Source organism: Solanum verrucosum, unplaced genomic scaffold (assembly GCF_900185275.1).
Source record: "Solanum verrucosum unplaced genomic scaffold, falcon-dt-bn FXZP01000182.1, whole genome shotgun sequence".
NCBI lineage: Eukaryota > Viridiplantae > Streptophyta > Magnoliopsida > Solanales > Solanaceae > Solanum > Solanum verrucosum.
Genome location: NW_026020378.1, coordinates 1,830,301 through 1,854,208, shown reverse-complemented (window position 1 = coordinate 1,854,208; position 23,908 = coordinate 1,830,301). Strand labels below are relative to the sequence as shown.

The 23,908-nt window shown below is 33.0% G+C and overlaps 1 protein-coding gene across 1 annotated transcript; it reads right to left on the bottom strand.

The window, feature by feature from the left end:
- Window positions 1–2,703: 2,703 nt before the first annotated feature.
- On the bottom strand, window positions 2,704–8,647 carry LOC125838762 (protein NAR1). The gene is made up of 11 exons (XM_049517801.1): window positions 8,283–8,647; window positions 7,850–7,932; window positions 6,970–7,123; window positions 6,533–6,719; window positions 6,312–6,438; window positions 5,800–5,956; window positions 5,612–5,661; window positions 5,356–5,527; window positions 3,899–4,025; window positions 3,707–3,798; window positions 2,704–3,230 (listed from the first exon to the last, which is right to left on the bottom strand). The coding sequence occupies exons 1-11, from the start codon at window positions 8,397–8,399 to the stop codon at window positions 3,078–3,080; spliced, it is 1,419 nt and encodes a 472-aa protein (XP_049373758.1). The 5' UTR covers window positions 8,400–8,647; the 3' UTR covers window positions 2,704–3,077.
- Window positions 8,648–23,908: the final 15,261 nt, after the last annotated feature.

Genomic DNA, 23,908 nt, shown 5'->3' with positions numbered 1-23,908 from the left:
TTGTTGCCTTACAAGTCGTCTATTGTTGTATGTAAGCAGTTCCTTCTTTTCTTGGAGAGTTCTTGCTTTTCTTTTATCTGCTGTTTTGTTGGTGTCAAAAGGGATACAAATTGGGATTCTTATGCAATTTACAATTCAAATAAACAGTTTACACCTTGCATAGCCCTATAATTATTTATATCTGGACCAAGTTAATATATGTTTTGCATTGAATTTTCAATGTTACTTCTTTACATTCTCCCCCAATCTAATGGAGAACTCTCTTTATTTTTTCACCATCCATTTTTTAAATCTATATAACATCATGTATAACCATGTAATATATATATAGCGCGCGCACACACATTATACACTACATATACAACCTTCTACGCACTATATATACATTGCATAAATGATGTATCTGTTTTGTGTAATTTTGTACAAAAAGTGTATAAATAATGTATCCACACTATTATACACAAAATCAAGGATCAACTGGGTTATCTTCTTTAATTTTCCAGTTGCTCGAATCTGTTCAAACCAGTTCGAACCGTTACCAATCTAATTTCCGAAGTTCTTTATTCACAAATATCATTTGAATCCAAAGGCCAAATACCCCTCTAACTTGTTCCCAATTTTCGTTTTGACACTCCCATCTCAATATCATTTTAACCTTTCAATCCCATTGTCAATGTACCAATTCCATTTTCGTGCAACATTTTAACCTTTCAATCGCATTGTTAGTGTACCATTTAGTTTGTGTGAAAAAGAATAAAACTGTGGACGAACATCAATTTATTTATTTTTGGGAAAATGCATAAGTACCCCCCAGCCTATGCCCAAAATCCCTGAAACACACCTAACATTTACTAAGGTCCTATTACCCCCCCCCCCCCCCCCCCGAACTTATTTTTTAATTAATTTTTTACCACTTTTCGGCTTACGTGGCAATATAAACCAAATAGGTTGAAAGGTTTGTTCAACACGCGCCGGGCCCCACTTTTTCAACTTTCTGAAAAGTAGCTTTTACACTTCCCAAAATTTCAAAAAACTATCCTATTATTTATAATCTACTTTGTTAATATATTTTTAGTTAGTTTATAGATTTTAATGTTTATATATTTTATTTCAAATTTGGGCATGTAAAATTTTGTAAATATTATATATATAATTTTATTTTATTTATAGATAAAAAAATTTATTTATAATCTACTTTGTTAATATATTTTTAGTTAGTTTATAGTTTTCAATGTTTATATAAATTTGGGCTTGTAAAATTTTGTAAATATTATATATATAATTTTATTTTATTTATAGATAAAAAAATATTACTTATAATCTACTTTGTGAATATATGTTTAGTTAGTTTATAGCTTTCAATGTTTATATATTTTATTTCAAATTTGGGCTTGTAAAATTTTGTTAATAGTATATATATAATTTTATTTTATTTATAGATAAAAAATATTATAACTTTGTTAATATATTTTTAGTTAGTTTATATATTTTATTTCAAATTTGGGTTTGTAAATTTTGTAAATATTATATATATATATATATATTATTTTTTTATTTTGAAATTGCCATCATAAAGGTTTGTCACCCGATGTTAGGGGTCTGGCTAGACCCACGTCTTTCCCATTCATTCAATATAATTTTATTTTATTTATAGATTAAAAAATATTATAACTTTGTTAATATATTTTTAGTTAGTTTATAGTTTTCAATGTTAATATATTTTATTTCAAAAATATATATTTTGTACTCATGTGAATTTTACCGTCTTTACGAAAATTTCTATTCATTTAACGTTTCTTAAGTTTAGCTTATCACACAGGTAGGTGAAAATATATTTGATCTCTTTTTCAAACACCGTTAAGTTGTAAAAAACCGAAAAAAACCAAACAACCGAAAGAACAGACTAAAACCGAAACCGAAAAAATTGACTTTGCGTGGTTTTATTTGATATTTAGATTTAATAAACCGACATAATTGGTTTAGGTTTTTTTTAATGAAAAAACAAACCAAACCGACCTATGTACACCCCTACTTCTAAGTCATCAAGAATCGTGGTTGAGTTCAAAGGTTAGTTTTTTCTTGATTTTATTTTGTTAGCTTTTCGAAGAAAGGAACAATTTAACTTATGATAATGGAGGTTTTTTTTCAAACATGAAGAACAATAATAAAGAAGAAGACAATTGAGTTAATATTTATTTTTTCCAAGTTTATTTTAACACATGACCAATTTTTATTGGTCAGTGCTGTCTAAAAGCTGCACCAACGCGCCTAACATAGGTGAAATCACGGACTCAGCCACGTAGGCCGAAAAGTGGTAAACAATTAACTAAAAAATAAGTTCGGGGGGGTAATAGGACCTTAATAAAGGTTAGGTGTGTCTCAGGGATTTTGGGCATAGGCTGAGGGATACTTATGCATTTTCCCTTTATTTTTTAAAAAGGATAATTCTTTTTGTATAGTTTCTACACACTTTTACGTGAAAAATATCCAATGAAATCACGAGTGCGTTGATTTTCTTTTTAAAAAAACTCATGGACAGCCCAATAAAGTCTTATCAAATTTTAGCGTACTTTAGTATTATTATTAGCAATGAAAAAGAGCCTTTTTTACCAGTAATGGAGATGCGAATATTTAAGTTAAATCCACATTACGTGGTAGAGCAAGGAAATGCAGTCTATGAAATCAGATACGATTATGCTAGGATTCTGGTGATATTTACTATTGGCATATAAAAAGTTGTGTCACACTTCTAACGAATACAAACTAAGTGGCCAAATAAATAAAGATCAGGGGTTGTGGGATATGAAACGTACAGCACTACTACTCCAATCCAGATGGGGAACAATGTTTTGCAACCTAGACTACTGTGTAATTTGCAAGACAAAATATTTACAGTATGGGGTGAACACTTTCACTACCAAAATTGGACTCCCAAAATTATGGTGCAGACTCATGAACATAGATCGTGAATAATTCAGTGTAATATCAAAACCCGATTGGGAAGCTCTTGCAGAAAAACACCAGAAGGGAACAGTTGGAACTTAGCCAATCAGTTAAAAGCTGATATTTTGCATCCCTCACCAGTTCTGCAACTGCGAAGTGATACTTTTCACTACAGGATGATATTCAGTATGCAGGTACCTCTTTGCTTTCTCTGAACCAGGCTGTTCAAGCCACTCACTGTATAGTCCCTTTATGATGGGATTGTTGAAAGGATCAGCAACCACAACCTGAAACATTAACAAAGAGCATTCGGAGGCAATTCAGTTTCATAAGATCAGCAAGTTGAAGTGCAAGGAAAACAAAGAGTTCCCATGTCAATCATGCATGGCTTTGCAACTTCTAAAGAGTAGACCATTTTCGTTCATTTGAATCTGCTTCAGAGATGAATGTTCATAAACTTCATCATCTCGTAATGCAGAGGAAAAATAGAAGCCAAAACAAGCAGGTCTTTATGACATATTAAATCCCCAGTTGGGGAGACACTCGAACAAATCAGAACAAAAGTGAACTTCCATTTCAACATGTTCATCTTTGACTACTACAGTAGTCAGAGATGAATCTCCCAAGCTCTGCAATTCAAGTTACACATTGTACATTTCCCAGACATGCCACAAATTATACGCAAAGCCTTCAAGTTGGAGAGGAAATTCCTACAGTCCAAGATGGTTATATTATGACAAACTCTATCAAACATGTGACTTACATTTTCTACATAAGCCGTCTCCAACAGCTGAATCAACTCTTTCCCCGACTGCCCAGGTTGTGGCTTTATTTGTCCGCCGCCATTTAAGCATCCTATAATCATGAGGGAGGCAATTAAAGACATACAAACTGTTAATTGATGCAAGGAGGCTCGGAGCTATTATTCACAAATAGAAAGATCCAGCATGTCAACCTGAAGGGCATGCCATGATCTCCAAGAAATGGTAGTCGCACTTCCCCATTTTCAATTTCCTAACAACATTCTGCAGGTTCCGGAAACCATAACATAATGCAAATTTCAGGACAGATTTATCATTCACCTGTGTTCAATGCAATAGACATCTTGTCAGTAGTTGTCAATGGCCTACTACTCTTTTGTGCCAATTGCTACAAACTTAGGACCCGTTTAGCATGAGAATTATTCATTTTTCAGGAAATCTTTTCACTTTATTTGAAAATCAGCATCTGACCATGCAAATTCTAAATACAACTCCAAAACACCGTTTTCACTTTCAGTTTTGGACCGTTGCATTTATTTTTCTTCTTTCAAGAGGGGTTTTTCTACTTTTTTTAGCAAGGACTCGAGCAGCTTTTGAAGATTTCAACCCGAGTTTGACTCATTCATTGTCTGTTAGTTGCCTTTTCATTCATTTCTAGCATGAGTAGCTACAGACTCAGCTATGGTCATAGACCCAAATGGTTTGCAAGTTAATGGGTTATTAACTGTTCGTCATTAATTGCTTGAGTTATGATTATCTAATCGATTCCATGCCTTACTAGGCAACTTAGTGGTGTTCAACATGAGATTAAGACCTAATTATCATAGTTCTGACTTGAGAAGGTGGAGTTAGGACTAGGTAAGAATTAATAAGCAAGGAATTGGGTTTTATAAGGGATTATATAACTCAGTTAACAGAATCAAGCTAGAAATAGCTAGACTCTAACTTGGGTGTTCAACCATTAGAACTTTAAACATTCCATTAGGTTCTGGTGGACTTAATTGGGGTAGGGCCATTACTATTATGAGATTCTTTGAGAAAGTTAACATTACTATTATGAGATTTTAATGGGTAAATTATAATTGAATCATAATCAATAAGCCAAGCAATTAGACAAGATAAGTATTTCCCATTAGCTAAAGCAAATCAACTAGGGGCTATAATCCTAGTACCTTTTATCACTTGATTTACACTCTCGTTAGTTATTTGTTTGCTTTTAATTCTATTGTTATTTTTAGTTAAATTCAAAACCCAAACAAATGTTGCAAGTCCAATCAAAGATCTTTCTAACTACAAGTAATCAACCAAACACCTCTTATTTACTCCTTGTGGGATTCGACTGACTCTCATCCAATTATATTTGCATTTTCAAGTGCTTAGCCTATTTAGGACTTGATTGGGCTACACCATCCACCACCAAGTACAATAAACTTTGACATGAGCCATCAAATTAGCAGCTCCACAATTGACCAAACACCATATCATACCCTTGTTAACAGATAGAAACCCTTAAATTATAGATACAATTGTCCACGCACAAGAAGATTTCGCAGTGTCAGCATACAGGTACTTGGATTATAGAACATTATAGGGGCATATTAACAACATTCTATAAAATCATGCTTCTAGGAGAATGCAGAAGAAAACTTACTTCTAGGCTCACTTCTTGGAAATCAGAATTCCTTATAGTCTTGAATGCTAAAGGCCCTTCAACTTCTTGACCTAAAAGCACTTTTGCAACATGACGATAAATGGTCTCTGCATATCCTCCAGAGCTTCCATGAACGCCATAAAGATGGCCCTCCTCATCAATATTTGTGAACCTTTAAAGTACATATAAGCAATCAAATGTAAGGATTTGCATCAAGAAATGAGAATATCAATGCAAGGTGTATAAAAGTGCTTACAATTTATCTAGGGGGGACTCTTCCAAGGATTGAAAATCAACTGCTTTTAACTACATCAAAGAGGAGAGAGATTGACTATAAGTAAACAACAGAGAGAAATGAGAAAAATTGCAAATATTCCAAATGCAAGCTATCTCACATTATTGCTCTGCGGGAATGGAATACTGAGAAGCAGAGAACTCTCTTACCTGTATCAAATCCAAAACCTCTCCTGTTGTCAAAACTGAATCAACCTCCGTAATTTTTTCACTATCTGTATCCACTTGAAACACAAAATCCTCACGAGCAGCCTCGAGCTTCTTGTCATAACATGGCATTACAGTCACATGGTATATATCTTCTGGTCTGTTATAAAAAAGCTCTATCAAGCACCAATCGACTGTGACCAGGTCCAAAAACTAACAGCTTAATTTTAGGAACATTATAAAACCTTTTAACTTTTCACCAACTAACATGCAACATCACATATGTTGAAATATCAAACGGCCAGAATGAATTTGCTCTGTAATTTTTTTTTTCTAGTAGGATGCATAAAATGGATGGGGAAACACAACAGAAAGATAACGTGATTGCTTAGCGCATATTTGCAATAAAACGACTTATGCATAATGCTTGGGACAGTCCAACAACAAAAGAAATGGAAGATTACAGTTTACAGCTAATGCATAATGCTTAAAAAGATGAGATGGCAATAAGCTACCTTACACTTAGCTTTGGCCATATAAAATTCTTGACGACTGCACCAATAGTTTGTTGGGGGCTCTTGACTGAAGAAATGTATGGAAGAATGTAAGAACCAAGGGTCTTCTCAGCATAACATATCCAACCTACAATTTCAACACCAACACCAGTAGAGTTAGAACATTCATAGAACACCAAGTAAGAAATTAAGAAAAATACCAAAGCAAATTAAGCCATTACCTGGACATGCGGAAGAAATCATAGGTAAAGGTGGCTTTGACTCACCACTACTAGTACATTGGGATTGCTTATATCGCACCATAAACTCGTTACAAGATTCTATTAGGGTCAAGTCTCTACTGCAGCTGGTATCAAATATAGCTTTCACACCCAGAGACTTAAAAAGTGTTGTGAGCTTCCTGAAAACCTGACATAAGAAGTACAAGCTCATTATTTTCAAACATATGCAAATGCTTCGCAATACTTCTTTTTTTCAACTTTGCCGAAAGGCAGGAAAACAAACGCCATTGACCCCCACCCCCCCAAACAACCCCCAAAAAATATATGTTTTTTAAGAGCAAAAAGATGGAAGTAATATTTACATCGGTCATATCAGGTGAGAAGATATACTGCAGACAGTAAACTACAAATATGAAAATACCAGCACCAAAACCAACCTGAAGTGAAGAAAGTCCATAATGAACAGCGAGAGCGGCCCTAGACTGGGGGGAGAGAGAGACAATAACCGTCCTTCCCTTTTCCAAATTGGAAAGGAACTCATCTAAGCTCTGCTTCTCAAGCATGACTGTTTCTGCTGATGTAATGCACCCACTGCAATCAGGGAACAAGCTCAGTTGCTCACCGTTGTTAAATCATACATATAGAGAGAGGCATTTGTTTTTAGTTTCCCAAGCAACAAAATTCAAATACAAAGTAAAACTAAATAAAATTAATAGCCTATCAAGTAACATTTTTATGAGTAACTTATAGGAGCTGAACTCACAGCAAACAAGGACCAGCGCAGGAGTTCTAATATATACACAAACATTGCACACAATTCCTTATAAACAAAACAATTAAAAGATTCAGGTTATTTGAATCGTCAGTCGATATATAGCCAGAGCCAGTGTTGTTAAAGGGTCACTTAAAGCACGCTTAAGCCCCGAAGCTTGGTGAAGCCAAGTTGTGCACTTTGTCTCACATAGCTCTTTAGCGTAGCATCAAGGTACTAAGGCTAACGTGTTTTCACAGACTTAAGTAGCACAACACTAGTTAATATATATATATATATAGTTGATACAATGATACCTTAGTTGTTAAGAAAACGATGTGGTTGAAATTTAATTAATTAAGAAATTAGAAATTTAGTATCAGCTAACTGGCCACTAAAAACCTAAAATTACATCTTTTATTCTAAATCCAATATTTATAGTAGACTTTGGACTTGATTGACATGATTTTAACTGCATTAGATTAATTATTGGTTTACACTCCTTTGTCCAGATAATTATTGGTTGCCTAGAATGCTATATCCTAGCAAGAGAAAAGAGATAATACCTGCAAGCCAAGCAATCTTTGAGAGAAATTTTGACGGGTTCTGTTTGTACTGGTTTGCTCAAAGCTCCAGCTTTTCCCACATTCTGGTCATCCGCCAAGTAAAGCATTAATAACATTAGTTAGAGCACTAGTTCTTCAACCGCAACAAACCAATTGCAGTCCAAAGAGATACAAGTCAATTTTCACTCTCACCCTTGCGCAAAATTCATTATTTAACCATAAAGGTTCCTCTTCACCCCCAAATCCTACAAGTCTAAATTCAAATTAACATGAACAAAATCCATGTCTAAGAGCTCAAATGCATTTTTTACCCTACACCGAAAACCTCAAAAATAAGAAATTACATTACTTCATGCTGATTCATCAAAGGAAATATGTCAAAGCCTTCCATGAAAAATAAAACCCTAACCTTCAAAAAAAAAAAAAAGTATACCTCGGATTTGTTGATTCTATTAGAATTAGCTTTGAGGGAAACTACACAGCCCTGTGAGGGAGCTATGTAATCATTCAAATCCCCAATTCTGAGTGTGGCAGAGAATTTCTGCGACATCCCTTTTATCAGATGAAGAAAAACTCCTTTTGAGCTCGCAAGATTTCTGTATTAATAAATTGTCCTCAAAAATGAAGGAAGAGCTTAATCTTGAACTTGTTTTGCGATCCCAACTAACATCCCTCGATATCTCTCACTTCCCCTTTTTCTCTCCAATTACGGCTGGAGATGGCGGCAGCCAGGCGGGTGGTGCCGTGCGAGTTCAATCTTGATCGGCCTAAATTGATTATTTGGGGGTAATGATATTTACCTTTAAAAAGTTACTTGAGCTAATTGAGGTGTGAGTGACAAAAAAGTCTTAAAATTAAAATTGGTGACAAAAAAATTGACCAAGTCAAACCTTTTCTTAATTAGTGATTAAGATAATTAGGGACTAAAGTGTAATATTTAAAACTTCTAAACTTTTAAAAACATTCAAATAAACTCATTCCAATTGTCTTTCTTTTTCTTTGCAACAGCAGCTTGAAGCCCATTTCTTTCTTCCTTGCAACAGCCTGTAAGCAGAGAGGGACGACATTGTTGCGAAAATATTGTTGGTGACTTCCAATACCTTCGTCTTGGTCTTCTTCGTCATAGCCGTCTTCTACCTCAAGGTAACACTCTTTTCTTTTCTTTCATTGTTAAGGTTTTGAGATGGTAAAGATTGAAATTTCATTGGGTTTTATTATGCCTTCTTTGTTTTTAGCATATGGAAGTTTGTGGGTTTAACGATTTTGCTTGGTAGGGTTTTCTTGGGGAAAAAAATGTGGGTCTTTTACACAAGATTTGTGTGCTTTCATTGATCCTTCTATTGTTTTTTGTTTGTTATCTATGTGGAGTTGCTCTTATCTTCTTCTATGTGTGATTGATGGCTCTTTAATGTTTGCATTTTAATGTTTTGCCCTGTTTTAGGTTCTTGTTTCCTGTAGAAAAAAAGAATTTGGTTGCTTTTGAGGTAAATGTTTGAGACATTAGAGGTGTCTTTTTTGGACCTTTAATTGTTGCTCATCTTATGGAGAATGTTGTTCTTAGAGATCATTTATTTTTATTAGTCTTAAGTTAGTTTGATCATTGGTTGTATTATAGTTACTAGTAACATATTCATTTTTTTCAAGCTTATGGTTTTGTTCATGATTTAAGAGGAGAAGTGTAGTATGGTTTTGTCACTTCCTGATGTTGTTGTTACCTTATTTTATAGCATGCTTTGTATACAACAACAATAATTATTATACCTCAATCCCAAACAAGATGGCATATAGATGATTTGCATATATACTTCAAATAACATACATGCATCCAGCCAAATTTTGATGATATATTTATAATTGTTTACCCTATTTCTTTATGTGGTTTTGAAACTAACTTTCAAAATTATCTAAATGATAATGAATTGTCTTTTTTTATTATTACATTTTGATTTTATTGTTTTTATATATAGATTATGCATCCATGACTCCAAGGAAAAAACGAACAATTCCTATTAAAACGTATGAAAGGCGAATCAGAACACAAAGACAAAGAGAAGAACTAGAAAACACAAATTTGAAAAAATCTATAGAAGAAGAAGGAGAACATGAAATAGATGTTTCTTCTACAAATGTAGAAAGAGATAATAGAGCAGTTAAGGAGGAACAAAATGATATAGCCATTCCAGAAAAGGAGACATCTCCTATTGTTGAATTATCTCCGCTCAGTCCTTCACCCGATAACTTTATTGTGAAGTCGATTAGGTATGCAAATTACAATTTGGAGTCAATGATTGATAAGTATCCAAACTTAAGAGGTTCTTTAACTGTTAAGTCGGAGTTACGTAAGTTTTCTAAATTTAGAACGATTTTAGAAGAACAAAAATTGGTAAAGTTCTTTCGATCTTCTATTTTCGGAAATTACTTACAACTTGAAGGTACTCGTATAAGATTTCAAATGAGTTTAGTCTATCAACTTCTTCGACGTCAAATTTATAGCCATCGAAAAGAAGAAATTTGGATAAATTATAGTGGCATGCTCATTTGTTTTGGAATGAAGGAGTTTGCTATCATCACCGGCTTAAATTGCCATAATGAAGATGTGTATGATGTTGAAAATATGTCAACTAAGACAAAAATGAGACGAAAAGAAATTCTTGAGGTTGTGGGAAGGAGTTGCAAGAGAAATGAGTTGATTGAACATCTCCAAACCAAAAATCTTAGTAAAGATGTAAAAAAATCATTGTGTTTACTTTATTTTCTTCATAGCTTTCTTTGCCCAAAAGATGTGAATACAAATATTCCAAAGAAGTGGATTTTGCTCTCGGCCGATAGAAAAGCATTTTCTGCTTATCCATGGGGTCATATTAGCTATGATATTACAATTAAGCATCTATTGAAAGCGGTGAAGACTATTGATGGGAAGACTACCAATCTTTATGGCTTTCCATGGGCCTTTATGGTAAATTTTATTTTAGTTTAGTTCATATATATATTTATTTCATTATTTTTTGGTGCTTCCAATATTTTGATCTCCTTTTGTGATTATTTTATGTAGTGTTGGGCATTTGAGGTTGTTCCTTTTCTCCAAAAGAAATATAAGGTGTTTTCGAAACAAGTGTCTTCACCGAGGATTTTTCGATGGCTTTTGGCGACTAATAACGAATTAGTTGACATTAATGAGTTGTTTGATCCCCCTCAAGACTCGGTAAGTATTATTCTTTAAATATTTTTAGTTAAAGTGAAATTGTTGTTGCTTTTCTGATTTTGTTGTAGCCTTTTCAACAAGTGTTTTCTTTGTTTAATTAGTTGATGTCAATTGTTGAAGTTATTACAACAATTGCTGGAACAATTAGAACAATTGGTATATAATAATCTTGAAATGCAACAATTGCTTTATCACATTTTAATTATTATTATTTTTACATGTAGATTGTGCATCCATGGATAATTCCTACATCTAGTGAAATGGAAATGGAATTTTTCACTAAGTTTGTGCCTAAGAAATTAACCAAGGATGATAAGATTGAAAAGCTTGAGATAGATTTGAATGGTGTTGTGGCTATAAAAGAGACATCATAATTGATGAGCATAATCTTGATGTAGGAGGTGGAGGAGCATCTTCTCCAATTTTGAGAGAGTTTTTAGTGGTGTTGGTGATGGAGGAGGAGGAGAATTTACTCCAAATGTTGATAGATGTACTGATGGTGTTGATTTCGAAAGAGGAGGAGACTTCGGTGATATTAGTGGTGGTTTTGGAGTAGGAACATCTTCTCCAATCGATGAGAATGTTCCTTGTCTTCAAGAAACTCCATCCACTAAGGAGACGATAGATTTATTGAATGTCAGGGTAGAGTCTTTAGAGAAAACTATCGTCACCATGAATGCTAAAATTGAGTCTTTAGAGAAAGCTATCGTCACCATGAAGTCTAAGAGAGGTATTAGGCCATCATCAAAGATTTCTCATCCATATACTCCCGACTATGTTAAAAGAACAAAGAGACAAATTTCGAAGGCATTGTCAAGTGCTAGAAAAAAGAAAAAGGGGAAAAGTGAATGAGACCATTATCGAAAAAGAATTGGTGTCCGGAGATAGTAAAGGTAAAATTATATTCTAATCATCTTTCTAAGATTTGCCTTGTGTTATATATATTTCATTTTTACATGTGAAATTCATTTTTTTAATATTACAGATGAAGGGGCTGATATTGCAGATGAAGAGGCTGATTCGAATTCAAAAAGAAGTTGAAAGAGTGATGAAGAAGGGGCTGCTTGTGAATATGCATCCACTATTTTGCTACACTTTTAATTCACTTTTGTTGTACATTAGTGAATATGGTATTTTGAATTTAATGAAGAAGGGGCTGCTTGTGAATATGCATTTTTATCACTATTTTGCTACACTTTTAATTCACTTTTGTTGTACATTAGTGAATATGGTATTTTGAATTTGATGAATTGAAGGGGCTGCTTGTAGGTATGCATTTTTACCACTATTTTGCTACACTTTTTAATTCACTTTTGTTGTACATTAGTAAATATGGTATTTTGAAATTGATGAATTGAAGGGGCTGCTTGTGGATATGCATTTTTATCACTATTTTGCTACACTTTTAATTCACTTTTGTTATACATTAGTGAATGTGGTATTTTAAATTTGATGAATTGATATTTTAATCGGAAAAAAAATTTGTGATGTTAGTGAACTAGTTGAAGGTGAGGATTTGACTCATCCAATTGTTGAAATTCTCTACAGCAATTAAATAAGTTGTTGTATTTTTTACAGCAATTGCTGAAATTCTCTACAGCAATTAAGCAAATTGTTGTACTTTTCATAGCAATTGCTACAATTTTCTACAGCAATTAAACGAGTTGTTGTATTGTTTTACAACAATTGCTTAAATTTCTACAACAAGCACGAAAATTATTGTACTTTTCATAGCAATTGCTGAACTTTTCTACAGCAAGTAAGAAAATTGTTGTACTTTATATAACAATTGCTAAAATTTTCTTTAACAAGTAAGCAAATTAATTGACTAATTGATTGTTTATTGGTTGTAACACTCATATTTAATGATAAATAAAGTAGTGTTGATTTAATTTAAAAATAAAATTTATATTAGATAGTGATCTTGTATAATGAGATAGTTATTTGAGATACCAGACGATCAATTCCATTACAATTTCACATGTTATCGATTTATAATGAGTAATTGATTGTTTATTGGTTGTAACACTCTTATTTAATGATAAATAGAGTAGTGATGATTAAATTTAAAAATAAAATTTATATTAGATAGTGATCTTGTATAATAAGATAGTTATCTGAGATACCAGACGATTAATTAAGTAATTTCACATGTAATCAACTTAAATTGATAAATTGATTGTTAATTAGTTATATTAATCATATTCCATGATAAATAGGATAGTTTTGACTAATTTTAAAAGAAAATCTAGAATAGGTAGTAATTTTATTTGAATATGCTATAACAAATAAGTAAATTGTTGTACTTTTCATAACAATTGCTACAATTCTCTATAGCAATTAAACGAGTTGTTGTATTGTTTTACAACAATTGCTTAAATTTCGAAGCGCTGCCATAGCACGTGGACAAGGTATTTTGTCAATGTCAAAGACTTTACAAGTACAAGATTTGGCTAGCAAATCAACTGTTGCAACTTCATCTTGACCGGTGACAATATACTTGTAGTTGGCAGTTTGATGGACCAATAGCTTGTTCCCCAAATTAATATTTTTTGCAATGTCTTTTTCTATCGAAGGGACGAAGATGGTTGGTGCATTAATGAATTTCATACGTCTCTCATGAAATTTTTCTGCAAATCACCTGTTTATTGCATCAAATAGAGCAGTAATGGGATATTCTCTTTCATCAAGAAACATTGAGTTAACGGACTCAGCAATATTTGTCGTCATAATATTGTACCTGTAACATATAAGTGTCCAATAATATATTATAAGTATGTGTTTATAACTGTTGTATAGTTTTTATAACAATTGTTGCATATTTCTCAGCAGGTGCTGAAATAAGTGCAGCAGTTACTATAAAAAATTGCAGCAGTAGCTATAAAAAACTGCAGTAGTTATACCAACTATCAATAATAACTATAATAAATTTTACCTATTTCCAGGAAAGAATGCCCTGCTCCATTTGTGAAATCCAACGCGTTCAAGATGTGTGGCAGCCTGTGGAACCAAATCTCTTATCCGATTAAAATGATCACTGAACACATCAATATTATATGCTTTTGCCGCCTTATAAAAGTGGTAGACAACACTCGCATTGTGAAAATTATTTCGAATATTTTCTCCTAAGTACCTCATGCAACAACCATAATGAGCTAAAGGAAATACAATTGAAACCATTTTTCTAATACTTTGATGTCTATCAGAGATTATGCACAATTCAGGAGTATCAAGTACAAAACTTCTCAATTGCTCGAAAAAGTATCGGTAGGAAGCATCACATTCAGAGTCTACTATGCAAAATGCCACCGGAAAAATATGATTCCGCATCCTGTGCAACAGCAGACAACAACACACCACCATATTTACTTCTCAAAAATGTCCCATCAACAGCTATGACTTTTCTCATTTGTGCGAAACCAAGAATCCAAGCTCCATATGCCACAAAAAAGTACTTGAACCTGCCATTTTCATCAATCTTCAACGCCGTTTTACTTCCCGGATTAGATGTCCTAAGCATATGACTATACACATCAATCACTCCATATCCATGTTCATGTGTCCCTCTTACCAAAGACTTTGCAATCTCGCTACCCATCCAAACTTTCCAATAACTAACCTTGCATCCCAATTCAATACGGATAGAGTTTTTCAAATCTTTTGTAGATGGACCTTTACCTTCGGGATATCTATCTTTGAAGTATGCTCCAATGACTTTTGTTGTGGCATGTGGATTATGACTCGTAAGATGTTCCGAGCCACATGTATGCATCTTTTCATACTTTTTAATATAAAATCTATCAGAATTTTCAACTTTCACCGCTCTTAGCCACCACTTGCACTCAAGATGCTCACATTTGACACAATACACTGAACACAAATTAATTACCTTCTTCAATCTAAAATCTTTTTTGACACAAGCAATTTTCAATGCAATATCTAATTCTTGTTTATTCTTAAACGACATATCTTTGCAAAAACCTGTTCCATCATCTTGAGCATGACTGCATTAAGTTAATTAATTATCAGCTAAAGCAAAAATTAATTAAGTGTACAAAGAGGATGAACTTTTAGAAATAAGTAAATTTATGAGTTCATAGTGTGCCTATCAGCAACTTCACCAATAATGGGCAATCTATTCCGAACTTCAGGAGAAAGAATATGTTGACCTTCACGCTCTTCATTCGAAATATTCATATTCATCCTACCACATTCATCGTTCAACACTTGTTGGTCATCACATAAATTATGATTCTCCACCAATCTTTCAACCATGTAGATCCTTAAAACACCTCTAGGCTCATCTTCCAAATATGTACTTAAACTAAGTTGATCATTTATCTTAAAAGGAGCCGTCTTATGCTTTTCACCACAACTATGCAGGTAAGTGATCACAATATCTTCCAACTCACAATTTAATTTACAACAAGTAATGATTTTATTCGCAAAATCATCATATGCAATATCTCGATGCACAATCATCGCAATTGTCGCGGCCAATTCTTTACTCTTCCAACGCCAAATATAACGATTGTTGGACTCGACCCATTCACCATTACAATCAACTGGTACTACTATTCTATCTCCCATTAATGATGTTGAAGATACCTGAAAATATTGTAACTTAGAACTAAAAAATTGATCATAAAAAAAATTGTATTAAAATATCACAATTGTTGTAAGTTATTCAGCAGCTGCTGAAATAGATATAGCAGTTGCGGCAATTTATTCAACAACAACATTCAACAATTGTTTTAAATTACTGAAATAGTCATATCAGTTGCTGAAAATTATGATACATCAGTGGCAAGAACAATAATACAAAAATCAAATTTTTAAATGAATAATACACACAAACAATACTATTAACTTGTTAAAATGATTAAAAATCATCAGTTAAGAAGTAATTTCTAAAGCTTAGACCTTTTCAAATCACATGTTAAATTAAAATTTGAAATTCTCCCTTCTCAAATTCTTCAAATAAGAAATCTACAATAACTTGCAACACCAATACAAGAAGAAGAAGAAGAAGAAGAAGAAGAAGAAGAAGAAGAAGTGCTAGTGATGAAGATTAGAAGCAAAAAAAATGTGAAAAGAGCGGGATGTTGGGAGAGAACAAAAAAAAACTGATTTGGGGTTTTTCCTATTTTAAAAATTAGGGTTTTACTTAAATGTGGGTGAAGTGTAAAAACAAAAACTTGAGGACTTATTTAATTATTTTTAAAAATTGATTAAAAATTTGTCACCTACACTTAATAATTAAAACTAGAGTCACTCTTTTTACATTTCAACACTTTTTTGTCACCTATAATTCATTCCCCCAAGTTACTTACTTGGTTGCACTAATTAAAGTATTATATAAGATTCTTTTGTTTTTCCTAAAAAGGAATTCTTAAAAGTAGAAATAATTAGTATTGTGATTTAAAAAATCAATTGAAATTTTCTTAATGCATAAATGGATTTTAGTCAAAGTAATACTTTTGTTCAGATGATTATTACGTTCTATTTCATAATGTATGTATATATATATATATATATATATATCAATGTTTTAAAAGGCAGGGGCGTGAGGCGAGGCGTAAGCCCCGAGACACAACACATAAGCCTCATAGATCTACGGAGTGTAATTTCATGTATATTCAATTTTATAGTTTTATTACTAATAAAATAAGCAAAAGTAAGTCTTTCAATGATTTTACAAATATTTTTTTATAAATAACATATAATATATAGAAGGAAAAATCACCTCATATACATATTTAAGAGTAAATATTACGGGTTTTAAATCTACTTTTAAAAAATTCTAGCTTATAACAGATTATTTACGGGTTATGATATATCAATTAAATTTTATTTTATTTTAAAATCAAAGTATATTTATTTAATAAATTATTAATCTATTTAAAGATTTTTATTATTAATTAATAATAGGTAATTAATTTGATTTCACTTCCTTTTTTTAGAACTAAAATTTTCATTTACCCAATTTTAGGGATTTTCTCCATACACATTTTCTTTCCTTGTTTACCGTTACCATCCTCATTCATCAATCTCACCCCCCTCCCCCACGCTTATTCACTCCTACATGCCACAACCCACTATCCCACTTTCACCATTGTTTCTCATCAAGTCTAACTTCAAAATAGTCCACCCCCTCCCCCATGATTATTCATCATCATGTTTAAGAAACCCATTGAAACTCCTCGAAAGAGTCCCAGATTTGATGGAACTTCAATTGATGATGTTCATGTTCCATCGTTCAATATATTATCTCAAACACCCCGCCTAAAACTGTTGAAATTCAGGCGACCGGTGATTCCTCTCGATCGAAGAATCAAAAAGATAAAAATAATGAAGCAAAGGAAAGTGCGATTCCGGCAAATCAAAAGGGGAAGAAAAGGAAGGGGAAAACACCTATTGAAACTCCTCCTAATTCTGATTCTGATTCCGATTCCGATTCAGATTTTGTTAATCAACAAATGTTGAAGTTGCTCAAACATCAAAACCATCTACAAGAAGAAAAACAAAGAAAAAGGAATCGGAATTGCCAAAATACAAAAACCCCAAAAAATGTGTAAGGGTAAGTACTTTATTTAATTTATTTTCACATTATTCAAAATAGTTATTTTTTTATATCACATTATTCTTATTATTGTTTTCAAAATAGTTGTTTGTGTGAAATTTGTTCCAAATCTGAAAAAAATGTTTATGGATTTGACTATAAAATTTGGGTGATGTATTTTGTATGAATTATGAAAAAAATGTTTTATGGATTTGACTATAAAATGATATGAATAATGTATTAACATTAATGTTATTGTATCTTAATTGTGTATAAACATATGAATTATCAATAATGGTGTTTTTGACATGGGAGCTGTTGAAATCGATGCAAAGAACCATCGTGAAAGGTATGCCACAATCATGTGGCATTATAGAAAAACAAAGAATGAGGATGGCACGATCATTGCAACTTCTACTTTTTAAGAATTACATATTATTTTTTTTAACTTTTGGATAATTTTTTTCTGTTTAACTTTTGAATAATTTGTTTCTGTTTAAGTATTTGATGATATATAATACCATCTACACATGAATTAATATTTGGCTATTATAATTTCAGAACACTAGTATTATACAGACTTCATACAAATTGAATTCACTATTTTAAAGTATCATTGTGTTTCTAAGTAGTAAACTCATTGGATGAAACGTGTATGAAAACTGATTTATACATATATGACTATGATTTTAATATAAGGGATTGGATATTGTACGAATCGTGATATGATTTTTATATACAAATGTTATGAATTGTGTTTTGACATTTGTCTGGTTTTCTTTTGAATCTTCATATGGTATGAATGATTAAACTGGTATGAAAATGATATCAATTGTCAAACTAGTGATATTTTCTAAAAATGATATCATGCAGTTTGTTATAATGTTTGACCATTATAATTTTAGGACACCAGTATTATACAGACTTCGTACATTTCGGATACACTATTTTAAAGTATCAGTGTTTTTTTAAGTTGTACACTCATTGGATAAAACGTGTATGAAATCTAATTTATATGTGTATGACTATGACTTTAATATTAAATCTTGAATATTGTATGAATCGTGATATAATTTTTATATACAAATGTTATGAATTGTGTTTTTTTTTTTTTCCCAAGTGAAGTGTATCAAAGATGAGGAAGGCAAAATACTGGTGGAAGAGACCTCCATCAAGCAAAGATGGCGAAGCTACTTTCACAAACTTTTAAATGAAAAAGGGGAAGCAGACATTGTGTTGGATGATTTGGCACACTCTGAAAGACTTCGGGATTTTGGATACTGTAGGTGCGTTAGGTCCGAGGAGGTTATACGGGCTATTAGTAGGATGAGTAGGGGTAGAGCGACCAGACCCGATGAGATTCCGGTAGAATTTTGGAAGAGCATGGACAAGGCGGGCATATAGTGGTTAACTGGGCTGTTTAATGCTATCTTTAAGACAGCAAAAATGTCTGAAGAATGGAGGTGGAGTACAATGGTTCCGTTGTATAAAAACAAGGGTGATATCCAAAACTGTAACAACTACAGGGGTATCAAATTGTTGAGCCATACTATGAAGATTTGGGAGAGAGTGGTGGAGATGAGGGTGAGAAGAGGGGTGTCCATCTCTGAGAATCAGTTTGGATTCATGCCGGGACGTTCGACTACCGAAGCCATTCTTCTTATGCGTAGACTGGTAGAAAAATATAGAGAAAGGAAGAGAGACCTACATATGGTGTTCATTGACCTTGAAAAGGCCTATGACAAGGTACCGAGGAATGTCCTCTGGAGGTGCTTGGAGTCTAAAGGAGTCCCGATGATTTATATTAGGGCGATAAAGGACATGTACGGTGGAGCCAAGACTCGGGTTAGAACAGTTGGAGGAGACTCAGAACATTTCCCAATTGAGATGGGGCTGCATCAGGGATCAGTCCTAAGCCCTTTCCTATTTGCTTTGGTGATGGACGAGTTGACGCGGTCTATTTAGGAGAAGGTCCCATGGTGTATGTTATTTGCAGATGACATAGTACTGATTGATGAGACGCGGGACAGAGTTAATGCGCGGTTGGAGGTGTGGAGACAAACGCTGGAGTCCAAAGGGTTCAGTAGGACCAAAACAGAATATTTGGGGTGCAAATTCAGTGATGTGGTGGATGAGACAGATGTGGAAGTGAGACTTGCCGCACAAATCATTCCTAAGAAGGAAAGTTTTAAGTATCTTGGGGCTGTAATCCAAGGGAGTGGTGACATCGACGATGATGTCAGACATCGGATTGGGGTTGCTTGGATGAAATGGAGGCTTGCCTCTGGAGTATTGTGTGATAAGAAAATTCCACCGAAACTTAAAGGTAAGTTTTACAGAGTGGTAGTTAGACCGGCCTTGTTGTATGAAGCAGAGTGTTGGCCAGTCAAGAACGCACACGTTCATAAATTGCATGTTGCGGAGATGAGGATGTTGAGATGGATGTGTGGGCACACTAGGAGCGACAAGATTAGGAATGAGGTTATCTGGGAGAAGGTGGGAGTGGCCTCTGTGGTGGACAAGTTGAGGGAAGCGAGACTGAGATGGTTTGAACATGTGAAGAGACGGAGCGCAGACGCCCCAGTGAGGAGGTGCGAGGTAATGGTGGTAAAGGGTACGCGGAGGGGTAGAGGTAGGCCCAAGAAGTACTGGGAGGAGGTGATTAGACAAGACTTGGCTATGCTTCACATTACCGAGGACATGACTCTAGATAGGAAGGAGTGGAGGTCGCGTATTAAGGTTGAAGGTTAATAGGGTTAGCGTGTTGTCTTCCCTTGCAAGGGTATGGGTTGTTAGCGTTTGGAGTAGACCTAGCCTTATGCTGTTTACTGCGTTTCACGCATCGCATTACTTTCTTGTCGTTATTGTCTCATTTGTTGATTATACGTTGTCTTTTGTATTGGCTGTTATGTTTTATATATATATCTCCTGTCACTTAGATTTGTTGTTCTTGAGCTGAGGGTCTCCCGGAAACAGCCTATCTACCTCCACGAGGTAGTGGCAAGGTCTGCGTACACTTTACCCTCCCCAGACCCCACCTAGTGGGATTTCACTGGGCATGTTGTTGTTGTTGTTATGAATTGTGTTTTCACATTTGATTATTTTATATTCTACACATGTTGTTTGAATGAAAACTGAATTAAATTTGATTAATATGTGTATGACCATAACTTAAGCTAGAGTTGGAATGAAACATGAATACAATTGGCATGCAGTTTGTTATAATTTTATTTATAATATGACACAAATTGAAAACCAAATTAATATTCATGATAACTTACATTAAATACTCGGGATACCAAATGAACTCCATAATTACCTTCTTATAATTATCACTAATATATACAATATCTTTAAACTAGAATAAATTTTATTTGTAACAGTATGCATTATGTATGATTACTGAATGAACAATGTATAAGGAATGAACAGTATATTAAACACTAAGCTATAATGCACTTCAAACCAATTATGTTTCATATCAAAACAAAACATTAATATAACCAACAAAATAAACAGTCATTAGTTTTGCACAGGATAATTTAAACATGTCTTCCTGTTGTGGTCAACTTGATGACATCTACTACATGTAACTTTAGACCTTTTGAATTTCACTCAGCAAACCACTTCCAGCATTCAAGTTGCGGTCTTCCTACCGTTCTCTTTGGACTCTCACAAGGGATAGGTTCATATATAAAAATCATTATAATAACAACAAAATTATACCCACTTGTCTTTATTTTTTCATACAAATATCGCTCAGACAGTACATTACAAAACACTCTTCATACTCACTAAATACACATGTCAAACTCACTTAATACATATTTCATACTCACTTAATACACATTTCATACTCCAATCATCATTCATTCTAAAATACATACATTTCGCTCGTACCAAATACTTCATTACTATCAAAGAACTTTATACAGAAATGACAAAACTAATATAAACACTAAAATTACAAATTTAATGTCAACTTAAAACACTTTTCATATAATTTGTCAAAATTTCAAATAATTTTTTTTACAGATTACTGAACACACTTTCATACAAATTTCAATTCATTTATTCTATCAAATTCATTATCAACTTAAATCACTTTTCATGCAATTTATCAAAATTCTAAATAACTTTTTTTATAGATTACTGAACACACTTTCATACAAATTTCTTTCCATTTATTCTATCAAATTCATTCAAAAATATACATTTAATTTATACTTTAAGGAAAAAAAAATAGTATTCAAAACAACCACAAAAACAAAAAATCACTAATACTAGATATTTCACAACAGCTAACAAAAAGTGATATCACGTTAAATATATTGATGATTTACAGTTTTATCGTTTCTTTTTCATTTCACTATAATTTAAATAAATACTAACCTGAAGGATCCCATCTTCCACCATGTTTAATTAATATTGATATGTTGTTGTCCATCACAACAAAATCAATTTTTTTCAAATATAAAAAAAAAACTTCAATTACTCAATACTGGGAATTTTTTCTGGCAGAACAATGAAGAAACAATGAAGAGAGAGAAACGTTAAAAAAAAGAGATAAAATCTGATTTTTTGTTTGATTTTAACTAATTTGAGTGAATTACGGATTCTAAATAATCTTAATTAGTTTGGATCCCTTATTTCGTGCTAATTATTAATTATCTACACTAAATTCAAATTAAATTAACACCACAATTTCAAAAAAAAATTATGTTTTTACCATCAATTCGTTTTTTTTTTAATTTTTGTTTTGTTTTTTTTTAAAAAACTTTTTTCAATTATTAAAAACATTTTTTTTTATAATTTGTTAGAACCTGAAATTTTAATGTTATAACTTGAAAGTCTAAATCTACTACTATAACTCGAAAATATTAATATAATATATATCATATATGAAATTTAAACTATATAGAAATTATATTATGATTTTTATTTGAGATAAGTATTAATAATCAATAATGAAGAAAAAAAGTATTATAATTACTATTTGAGAAATATCATTACACCAATAATAAACAATATGATTTAAAACAAAAAAGGTTCAAAAAAATAAATTAAAAACTCCCGGGGTACGTTTTTACTTTCAGGACTTACGTTTTAATGTTCGGGGCTTACATCTCAAATTTTAGGACTTACACCTTATGGATCTACATCTTCAATTTACGCCTCAGAGCATTTTTGGTACGTCCCGCCCCGAGACTCACCCCAAAAAATATTTTTGAAAACACTGATATATATATATAGCGAAGCCTCAGTGGACGCGGAGAAAGAAAGACCAAACACTTCGGTATATATATATAGCGAAGCCTCAGCGGGCGCGGAGAAAGAAAGACCAAACACTTCGGTCTAACGGGAATGAGTAATGACGAAATGAAAAGATGAGGGCCCTCACCGGGTGGTGCTTGTGTGGAGGGTGTATCATCTGAAATCGGGCTTGAAGTTCTCACCTTACCAACAAGCTGAGAGTTGATGGTCGTTGGTCACGACTACTATCAAAAAGCATATATATTGTTTTGTATTGTATCGTACTGTATTATTTTAATAAATATAACGGCTGAATAGATCATATTGTTCTTTGTCGTTACATAATGTCATGCATCCATCATTGGTCCATCGGCTATGTATTTGTGTTTGAGACACATGCACTTTTGTCTTTCAACTGATTTTCATTTTATGTTCAATAGGTACAAGCCTGAGTTAAGGTGCAAATGAAATATGCGGACAACTTTAAGGGGTCGCATATCACTTGAGTCATATTTTTATTTTTTTATGCCTTCAATGGTGAAACAGGTTTGGACAATTTCAGGTTGTTGATCTGCGGAGTATTCAACCAGCCATAAGGGCAGGTGAATACTTCAACTTTAACTTAATTGACTACTTGTCTTTATTATTCTACTGTAATTTATGTATACATATACCTAACAAACTCCATATATGACAGTATGACACGTTCTTATCACATATAATACATAATGTAACCCTTCAGTTCATCCCATTCGCTTCAATACGATGTATGACTTATCGATCTCTTTATTTTGTTGAATTATTAATCTAGTATACTTGAAGCTTCCTATCATGGGGATGGAGTATGTATCGATCCTCACCTCCACATCCGTCTCATGTGATGTGTCATTAAATTTGTACTTCATGTATTGTGTCTTAGTCATACTCAACATGTAATTTTTAGACTCTTGGGTCTGAATCCATACCTCCATTTTAGTTTTAAGTCTATTACATATATCATCTTCAAATAGCGTAAACAATGGTACCTCCCCTCGAATATGTC